An 11,113-nucleotide genomic window follows, 5' to 3' on the forward strand; every position below is an offset into this window, starting at 1 on the left:
AAATTGGAATTGAGAATTGTGAAATTTCACTGGTATCTAAAATGCTGTTGTAAGAACCTTATTTACCAGAATACAAGTTTACATGGCTCAAAAACAATGAAAATTATTATTTTATTTTTTTTGAGGTGGGAAAATAAAAAAATTGGCAGGCTGAAAAAAATCCTTAGCGTTGAGCCCTGGACATGCAGAGAGAGAGAAAGACAGGTAGACATACTGTAGTTGAAGACACAAGAAGAGATCACAACACAGAATAAAAAGAGAAAGGGAGAAACCACCAAATGAAAGTGAGAGTTAAGAGAAAGAAAAGAGGAAAAGAGTTCGGCTGAACTGGTAAAGATACCTTCTGTAGAACAGTTCCTGCCACAAGCGGTCTGGAGTATATAGAACATCTCACGGAAAGAGCGTGGACCTTCCCATACGAAGCATTTAGAAAAAGAGAGAGAGTGAGAGAGAGGAAGAGAGGATGAAAAAGAAATAGAACAACAGAAGTAAAGAATGAAGAGTCTAAGGATAAAAGAAATAAACAAGAGAAGGGAGAGGAAGTGGGCTGTCAAGAGAACGAGAAGAAGAGGAGGAAAAAAAAGAGAGGCAGAGCAGCGAAAGAGTGCAGAGCAGGTGCTGCTGAAGCAAACAGAAGGTATCTGAACACCAAACCGCATGCATGCTGCAACCTGACTCTCCCATTGCCTACCACATCAACAAATACAGGAGCTCAATGACTGTAACATCAGCAGTCAGCAGAACTTTATTAATATTACCGTAAAACATTATTCAAATTAATGCAATTTGTAATACTGTATTCATAATATAATATAATATAATATAATATAATATAATATAATATAATATAATATAATATAATATAATATAATATAATATAATATAATATAATAGCAGTATAAGTCACTAATGTGTGTTTAAATTTTTTTTGCAGTGAATGTTTGGTCATAATGTAATATATAATATAATATAATAAAATATAACAGTATAGTATAGTATAATATTCATTGTTTTAGTTGTTTGTTTGTGTGCATACAAACCTTATATCACCATAGATACAGACAGCGGCAAGCAATCGCCATGGTGACCATGGAATGGCAAAAGATAGCAATACCACGCCACAAATCATGCAGTGAATCACAAACATTCCCACCAACTCTAAACCATATGAAAATATTTGGCCTAATTAATCTGTAGATGAATCTCACCTAACTGTAATCCTAACCCCTTAGGACTAAGTATAAGAATTAAAAATATATATATATATTTAAAGATATAATCATAAATATGTACAATTATTTCATTTAAAATGTAGATAATATAACATTTTAAACATTGTTACAATAAACCCCAATCCCTGACATTCATTTAGCCATAATCCTTCTCTAAATGCTAAAAATGCACTTTTGTAGCAATTCCATGTCCATAAAGTAAACTAAATAGCATAGATCATCATATTAACATAACCTATCCAAGCACTCACCTGTGATGTCAAACCACAAGGAGGCGGAGCCTTGCTGTTGGGCGGACACCACGCCTACAATGTCCGCCACTTTGTCGGTTTCCATGACGGTGAAATTGTAAAGCTGCTCGTCGAAGGCGAGAGGAACAGGGCTGGGCAGCGGACGGCGGATCCACTCGATGTGCAAACGAGCCGTCGCCCAGCGCTGAGGACGTCCATTATCCACAGCCTTCACCTGCGCTCAGAGGTTAAACGCACATCAGGAAAAGACAAGAACACCAGGCGAGTGAACATTAAAAGGACTGAACTGAAATGGAAGAATGCATCCAGTATTGACCTTTGCACGGAATGCAAACAAAAGAACAAACCTTCAACTAGAAAAAGGAATTTAAAATGTCAACTCCCTCATTAAGAGAATTGAGCTGCTATGTGTGTTGAGAGTTTTACAAGACCTGGAAATTATTATCCTTGAGTTCACACTTCTGAGACTATTTCTTATCCTTACATCACATATAGATGGTTTATATAATTCCAGTTAGGTGGGGGGAAAATAATTAAAAATAGATCATACCTTTTTAAGGTGGTGAAGCTGGTTTATGGACAAGTCAGGTAGTTTGGTGCATTATCAAAGCATGGCCAAGATGGTCTATCAAGCTTATTATTTTATTTTATTTATTTTACAATATCATAATATTAATATAATTACTAATTTTATAATATTATAATATAATATTTATCATATTAATTTACAATATATTGATCAAGAGCATAATAGTGATAGAATTATTAATTTTATAATTGTATTAGTTATTATTTTATCATTTTAATTAACTTATTTTTTTCTATTTTATTCTATTGTATTCATAATTATCATTATTATATTTTATATTATTTTTTGTCTTGATTTATTATTTTTTGTTATTTTATTTTGTTTTATTATTATTTTCTTATTTTTAATTAAATTTTATTAATTATAATTGTATTGTTTTTATTATATGTATTTTAATATTTTATATTATAATTATTATTATTTTTGTCTTATTCTTTTTATTTTATTTTATTTTAGCCACATAATATAGAACACTATTTCGTATTTTAATCACATACATGTGCGAGATTAGCTTTATTCAGAAGGGTCAAAGGTGACTCACGGTAAGAATATCATAGGTTCCAGCTGTGAACTGTTTCTTGGGCGATGAAACCACACCGGTTTTGGCGTCGATTACAAATTTCCCATCCTCGTTGCCATCAACGATGCTGTAGGAGAGTTCAGCGTTGGCGCCCAGGTCTTGGTCGTAGGCGAACACCCGATATATCGGAGCGCCTCGCTGTTTACGGGTGCGCTCGGGTAAACGGACCTGGTACACCTTCTCTGGAAACGTTGGTTTATTATCGTTAACATCCAACACTTGGATCACCACCCATACTGTGGTGTGTCTGGGAGAAAGACCACCGTCTGATACAGTCACCTGGACACAAAACCACAGCAATGCTCACCAAGGCTGCATTTATTTGATCAAAAATACAGTAAATATAATGACAATTTAAAATACCTGTAAATAATAATATATTTTAATGTGCAGTTTATTTCTGTGATCAAAGCTGAATTTTCAGCATCATTACTCCAGTCTTCAGTGACACATGATCCTTCAGAAATCATTCTAATATGCTGATTTGCTGCTCAATAAATATTTTAATTTCATTTCATTGAATTGTGGGAGGCGAGTTACAGATTTGTTCAGATCAGAATTGAAGCATGCGTAATAGCATAAGAGATGCTTGCCTTAGTAAACTCTACTATTCATGGTAAAAACCGATTATAGACAGAAAGGAAAAGAGAAATAAGATTCTCTTTGCATCTGATCCTCCACATAATTTTTCACTTCGAAGAATGGAGTGATGATGAGTCATGTTCTGCTTTTCTCTCATTTCCTGTTTCTGTCATTTAATCCATTTTCTTTTTCATTAGCAAACATGCTCATCGCTCATCCACCAATCAGCATGGCCGCACGTGGCCACCAGCCAATCAGAAGACTGCTGTGGAACATTTAAGTAATATCATTAAAAACAAAAGTCACAGTGGGCGCCATCCATCTCTGCAGCAACAACAGAACGATTAATTCAATTCACTTTATTCATTTCCTTTCACAGACTACTGTGCCACGCCTGTGTCTGTCTGAGAGAAAGAGAGAGGGAGCAATAAATTAGAAAAAAGAGGGGGTTGTAATAAATTAAATGGGCGTTTGGTCTGTGTAATGTTTGGGTGTCAAGGGATCACACGGTGAACGGGTAAGTGACAAGTTCATTCTCAAAAGTTCAACATGACAAATCGTTTTATTACAAACACAAAACACCCACTCGAAATCATTCACTTTCGCACTTAAACATACGCTAACAGACTAGCAGAGCAAGCATTTTGAATTTCAAACAGGCGTCTATAGGACTCAATCAGAACACTCGATAATCTTGCATTCATATGAAGTGAAAATTGTCGTAATTCTCCCGTCTCCTACAAAATTGATCTGCAATTTGGAGGGAGTACAAATTAGCATGGATCGCAGCTCTCAGACCTGATGTGTGTTTGTGTGAACGTGGTTTAGCATGAGCGTGTCTCACCTCCAGTACGTGCTCAGCCTGTTGTTCACGATCCAGTTTCCGAGAGGTTGTGGTAATCAGACCTGCAAAACACAAAATCACTTGTTTTAGCAGGCGCTTTATAAATATCCTTTGACCCAACCACTCGTAGTCTCTAACTACAAGTAATGACAGTGATTTAAGTTCCACAACCTTAAAGTCACAAAATTTGCTTCATTTTGAGATGAACATCACTGAAAGTAATGACTAGCTGCATGCAGCAACTTAGTAGTTTTGTGGTACATCACATCCAATTCAGACTACAGGCTACACCTCGGACTAACATGTAATTTCTTTTGCATGCAACTACAGATTGAACAACAGTGCAGTACTAAAAAGCACTAATAGAAACATAAGAAAAAATAATAATAATAAAAAAATATATAACATACACACACACATACATATACAGTATGTGACCCTGGACCACAAAACCAGTCTAAAGTGTCAATTTTTCAAAATTAAGATTTATATATCACATGAAAGCTGATTAAATATGCTTTCAATTGATGTTTGGTCTGTTAGGAGGACAATATTTGCCCGAGATACAACTATTTGAAAATCTGAAATCTGAGGGAGCAAAAAAATCTAAATATTGAGAAAATCACCTTTAAAGTTGTCCAAATGAAGCTCTTAGCAATGCATATTACTAATCAAAACTTAAGTTTTAATATATTTATGGTAGGAAATTTACAAAAAATCTTCATGGAACATGATCTTAACTTAATATCCTAATGATCCTAATGAATCGATAATTTTGACCAATAAAATGTATTTTTGGCTATTGCTACAAATATACCCCAGCGACTTTAGACTGGTTTTGTGCTCCAGGGTCACACACACATACATACATATACATTATATATATATATATATATTAGGGCTGTCAAATGATTAATCACGATTAATCACATCCAAAATAAAAGTTTTGTTTACATAATATATGTGTGTATACTGTGTATATTTATTATGTATATATAAATACAAACACATGCATGTATATATTTAAGAAGAATATGTTTATGTTTATATATTAAATATATTTATATATAATATAAAATATAAGAATATAAATATATAAATGTATATACATGTAAATATTTTTCTAAATATATAATTTATGTGTGTGTATTTATATATACATAATAAATATACACAGTATACACACATATATTACGTAAACAAAACTTTTATTTTGGATGTGATTAATCGTGATTAATCATTTGACAGCCCTAATATATATATGAAAACACTGAAATATATAAATTAAACAAACTAATAAATAATATAAAGCAAAAATAAAGTACACAATAAATAATAAATTATTAATTCTAATGTTTCATAACATATAAAGTATGGTCAGAAATAATTTATCTTTGAAAGCAAAACACTTTTATTCAGCAAAGACAATTAAATTAATCAAATATGTATAATGTAAAAAAAAAAAGAAAAAGATTTCTATTTCAAATAAATGCTGTTCTTTTAAATTTTCTATTTGTGAAGAATCCTGAAAAAAATGTATCACGGTTTCCACAAAAATATGAACCAACACAACTGTTTTCAACATTGATAAGAATAAATGTTTCTTGAGCATCAAATCCAGCATATTAGAATGATTTCTGAAGGATCATGTGACACTGAAGACTGGAGTAATGATGCTGAAAATACAGCTGCGCATCACAGAAATAAATTGCATTTGAAAATGTATGTATCTACTGTATATACACATACATAGAAGTTAAAATATAAATAACTACATAGAAAAAATATATAAATTAATTATTGCTAAAATAATAAATTTTTGCTATAGAGATTTTTATTTATTTATTCATTTTACTTTTGTAGCTGTACAGTTTTGCTCCTACAGTTATGTTCTCAGTGGCACGTCAAAGTGGCTGCAGGTCCTTAAGTATGCTTTCTGATCAGGCGCATCCCAGGGCACCCCATTACTGACCCATATCAGAGATGAAGAGACACATGAGGAGGAAGAGAAAGAGAGAGTGTTGAATCAAGTCACATCGGCGCAGGGCACTTGTACTGAGAGAGAGAAGAAACGGAAGGCGAAAACAAAAAGAACGGGAGAGGACGGGGACGTGGGGGCAAACAAAAAGACCAGAGACAAAAGTTTGCTGATGACATCATGCCTGTAACACACACACACACACACACACACACACACACACACACACACACACACACACACACACACACACACACACACACACAGTCTGTTTGAGGCCCTGTCAGATAATTGCTGCTACCTGAATAGGGTTTACTGGTCATAGTGGGCAAGCGGGGTCTTAACGTCTACAGACTTCTGATCTCATCGCCATGGCAACCAGAGGCTCGTTACACAGCTACCGCTCTGGACCAGCGTGTGTGGGAAAGTAAGTCCGCATAAGGGGGGAAAAACGGACAGATTAGAGCTCTAACGCTGGACGCTGAACTCCCACGCAAGCTTTTTATGCGACTTCTATAATATAGGGTACTCAAAAAAAACAAATCTGCCATAAGCAATCCCCCAGATGCAGACTTTCAAAGTTGAAACTTTCTCTTAAAGGGACAGTTCACCAAAAAAAATTAATTCTGTCATCGTTTACTCACCATCATGTCATTCCAAACTTTGGAATTTCTTTGTTCTGTTGACTACTGTAGAAGATATTTCGAAAAATGTTAGTAACCAAACAGCTGACGGTAGCCATTGACTTCCAAAAAAAAATTAAAATACAATGGCTACCATCAACTGTTTGGTTACCAACATTCTTCAAAATATCTTCTTTTGTGCTCAAGACAGGAAAGAAACTCACACAAGTTTCATTTTTGGTCGATCTATCCCTTTAACCTACTTTTAACTAACAGCAATGGATTTGCTAATGAGGGTGTCTTTGTATAAAGATCCAATCAGTGAGAAAGAGTGCGCTTAGCTAGAGAACAGCTGCATTCACTGGAATTAGCATATTAATTAGAGAGATGAGTGATTACAAGCAATTAACTAAAACAGCAACAGTATACAACAGCATACCTATACAGGCCAGATATCTGTTGCGTTTAGAATATGCATGAGCTGTAGGACCTCGGTTTGGGATTATGTTATGGGAGCCGCATGCATTATTTCACGGTGCATTTGTCTTTGTGTTCCTCGGTTGTTAGAGTTCACACGGGAGGCCTTGATTTCCCAAGAAACTCGTTGTGGATAAAAATAACGCCAAAACCTTTGGAAAGTGCCAGTGTTGCGTGTGTTTTGTGCGTTGCATAGCTGCAGGTGGGAATTGGCCAATATGAGTGTGTCTGTGATTCATTGGCGGGGTCGGCGTCATAAATTCGAAACGCGCACCAAAGGAATGTAAACCGGCCACACACACACACATGCTGAGATCACACTGCATCTATAAATCAACAGCCGTCTGAAAAAGACAAAGAAACGAGAGAGTGGCAGATTTCAGCAGAGGCGATTCATGCTGGTTTTTAAATTACATGCTTTTTCTAAATGTCAAAATGGCATCCATAATTTATATCGAGCTTTTGCGTGGTCGTTCATGCAAATTAAAAAAAACTTTAGCCCAGTCTTACACAGTTTAATTTTTAATAGACAACTTTATTAAACAAGGTTATTTAAATCAATACTTTGATCAAGTAAACTTATTAACCTTTTGAACTTGCTGTCCAACACAATTTTTAGTATTTACACTTTATTTATGATTACTGCTTGTTTTCAAGCAATTTTTTATAAAGAGAAACTGGAATCATAGATATATTAAGTAATAATCCATGATTCATTTTGTAATTCCAGGCGTTTCAAGTGTACGTCTTCGATTGAAACAATGACTTCAGTTTACATCTTGATTTGGTGTATAATTAGCATTTTTATTTAGATTAATTTTATTTTTAATATATTATTATAAATGTACAATATATTATTAGAATATAATATATCAATATAACATATTATGTTAATATTAATAATAATAATATAATTAATTTCAGTTCATTTAAGTAATCCTGTAAAACCTGATCAACATTGCCCCACTTTTGCACTGTGTGTAAACACCTTCTGTCAGTTATTCAATGCACTTGTTGCCATCAAAAAAATTAAATTAAATATATAATAAAAACTGCATAAATATATAAATGTAAAATAATTTTTGAAGTAATGCAAACACTAAGGCACGAAACATTTTATGCAAGTACTTAAATTCAAATATTTTTAACCATATAAAAACTTTCAAAATGTCTTTTTTTAGGACTATGAACAATTAAAGTAAAAGTTATCGCAGGAAGAAATATTTACAACTATGTACTATTTCTAGGTAATCAAATGTACACTACCATTCAAAAGACTTGTTTTTGCATAAGTCTCTTTTGCTCACCAAGTCTGCATTTATCTGATTAAAAACAGAGTTAAAACACAAATATTGTGAAATATTACAGTTCTAAATAAACGTTTTTTTTTTTTTTTCAGGATTCTTTGATGAATAGAAAATAAAAAAAGACTGTATTTATTAAAATTTTTTTTGAACTTTATAAATGTCTTTACTCTTACTTTTGAGCAATTATTCATCTATGCTGAATAAAATACTAACCAATTAAAAAAATTTAATTGATCATGTGACTAAAACAAAAGTTTACATGTTCTTGCTTCCTATGAAAAACAACATTCACAAATGGAAATGGAAAACTTTTTGTACTCCAAGTTTCGTATTCACAATAATTTAATTTTTTTATTGATAATAATTTGTAATAAAAAAAGCTAAAATTTTGCATTAACACTGGCTTTGTGTGTGTGCATACGTTTCTTAGGTATACTTCTGGCCTAATTCTGTCAATACATTATAGATAAAACGTAAAGCTTTATAAAGAAACGTCACTAGAGAATTACTTTAAAGATATGGCTTATTACTGCTCCGCAGGCCATGCATGCTATCACAGAAATGACGAACAATGCTTTTGATAAAACTCTGGGAGTCGTCTATTATTCCAAATGATCCATTATATAGGATAATCAAAACGATCGCAATCATGGTGAGCAAGACGAGTGCGGATCTCCGCGCCGCATCGCTGGTTCAGGAACAGTGAAAACAGGGTGTTTACATGCTGTAGAAGATGCAGTGATTATCGAGCCACAGCAGACAGAGAGAGAGAGAGAGCTATTCTTAGAGTCTTTCATCATGAGGAGGAAGACAGAACAGAGCGATGGAAAGACGGAAGGATGCTAAGGAGTCGCAAGGGGATGGAATGGGAGAGTATGAAACCGAGAAAGAGACAAAAAGACATGTAAGGCCTTGTGAATGAGAGAATGGGAGGGTGATACAGTGAGAGAGGGAGGAGAGGAAGGTGTTAGGAAGGGATAAGAGAGAGATGAGAGAGGATGAGACGGAGGGGGAGGAAAGACGAGGAGGAGAACTTGGGGTTGGAGGAGACGAAACGCAAATGTGTGAAACCTGCAGACGAGATTCAAAGAGACGCAAATTACTGCTGAGACAAGCAGAAGAGAGAAAGAGTGAGCCTTTTGAAGAGTTTAAAGCTGAAAACAAGTAATATTGTAGAAGCGGGCAGCATTTTGAAGACTCTTGACCCTCCATCGGTCCACACAACCATTCATCTGTCCAAATAGACTGTGACTGACGAGTGAGTTAGGAACCGCTACATAATGCATGGTTACTTGCTAGAACGACAGTCTGGCCCTGGCTGTTTTTACCTGACGTAAGTGAATGAAATGAAAGATGTTCATGTGCTAATAATGATGGAAGTGTTTGTGTTTAGTTCTCCTCCTCTGATCTTACATGCTGTCGCCTCGTCTACATGGAGAGTCTTTTTACTGACTGCAGAGCAGCTTTTAACATTTAACTCTGTGGAAACCCAGGGAAATTCATTTTTTTAAATATGTTTTTCCACTACAGAATCCCATACAGGACAAAAGCATGATCTGTTACATGCATTAAAGGAAACCACACAAAAATGTGAGTTTTGATTTTGTTTTGAGATGTAGTATTTCACATAGACACTGGCTAAGATATGATATGACAAGTATAAATGCAAATGAAAATACTTTCTTTTACATAAATACATATACTGGCTTATACCTATACAATAATATTACATACTGCATTACATATTAGTTATGTATTGTATATTATTAAATAAAATAGAGAATTAAATACATTTATTTAGGATTTTTAATTATACTTTCTAAATTGTAACTATTAACTCTCTATATATTTAAATATACACACATACTGTATTATACATTATAAATGAATAACAGATATATAGATTAAAATATACATATTTACAAAATATTACAATATTTAAAATTATAATTTCAAATGTCAATATATTTATAAATGTATATAAATTATTTAGCAGAATTTCTATTCTATTCAGAATTTCATCTTCACAGATCACCCTGTTATTCTGTGAGAATTGCTACATTAAAATAAATGAATATTTCATGACCGGTAAGAAATATTTATGAACATTTCATTTTCTCAATTCAGCCGGCACACATTAATTCCTCCACCTATCCATATATATTTATGTATTCAATCATCTATCCATTTTTCATCTATCATCAGTCCATCTATCCGTTCAAGACAGCGTGAGTAACGTCTGGTGGGATGTTTAGAAGCACAATAAGAGCAAATGTATAGGGAGCATGTAGAAACGGCTCATGAGTTTAGGAAGTGTGTTCAGAAGGCTCTAATGTTTAGGGAGAATAGAGGAGTGTGTCAGTAAACTTTGAGGTGAATACTACATTTGTGCTCATATTTGTTCAGGGAGTGTGTATAAACTGTTCAGTTCTGCATTTGTTTGGAGATGCACTAGGGAGAACAGACTCTGAACTTAAATAAGCTTAAACACGCTTCCAAATGCTGCAATTTCCCATTGCTGTGTACAAACCAGACTGTCTAAATGTATTTATCACTGTACATAAGCCACAGAATACACTGAATCCACAGAGGACTTGTGTTGTGGAACAGCAACAGTAGGCTTCTGATTAATAGTACATGATCTTACTTC

At 33.9% G+C, this 11,113-nt stretch overlaps 1 protein-coding gene across 1 annotated transcript in view; it reads right to left on the reverse strand.

Moving 5' to 3' along the window:
* Positions 1-11,113, reverse strand: part of LOC109104470 (protocadherin Fat 3-like) — a 135,234-nt gene that overhangs the window by 45,188 nt on the left and 78,933 nt on the right. Inside the window, 4 exon segments of the mRNA XM_042771611.1 lie at positions 341-409; positions 1,484-1,697; positions 2,614-2,931; positions 4,079-4,140. Coding sequence (XP_042627545.1) covers positions 341-409; positions 1,484-1,697; positions 2,614-2,931; positions 4,079-4,140 — 663 coding nt within the window.

Source organism: Cyprinus carpio, chromosome A15 (genome assembly GCF_018340385.1).
Source record: "Cyprinus carpio isolate SPL01 chromosome A15, ASM1834038v1, whole genome shotgun sequence".
In the NCBI taxonomy this organism is placed as follows: Eukaryota; Metazoa; Chordata; class Actinopteri; order Cypriniformes; family Cyprinidae; genus Cyprinus; species Cyprinus carpio.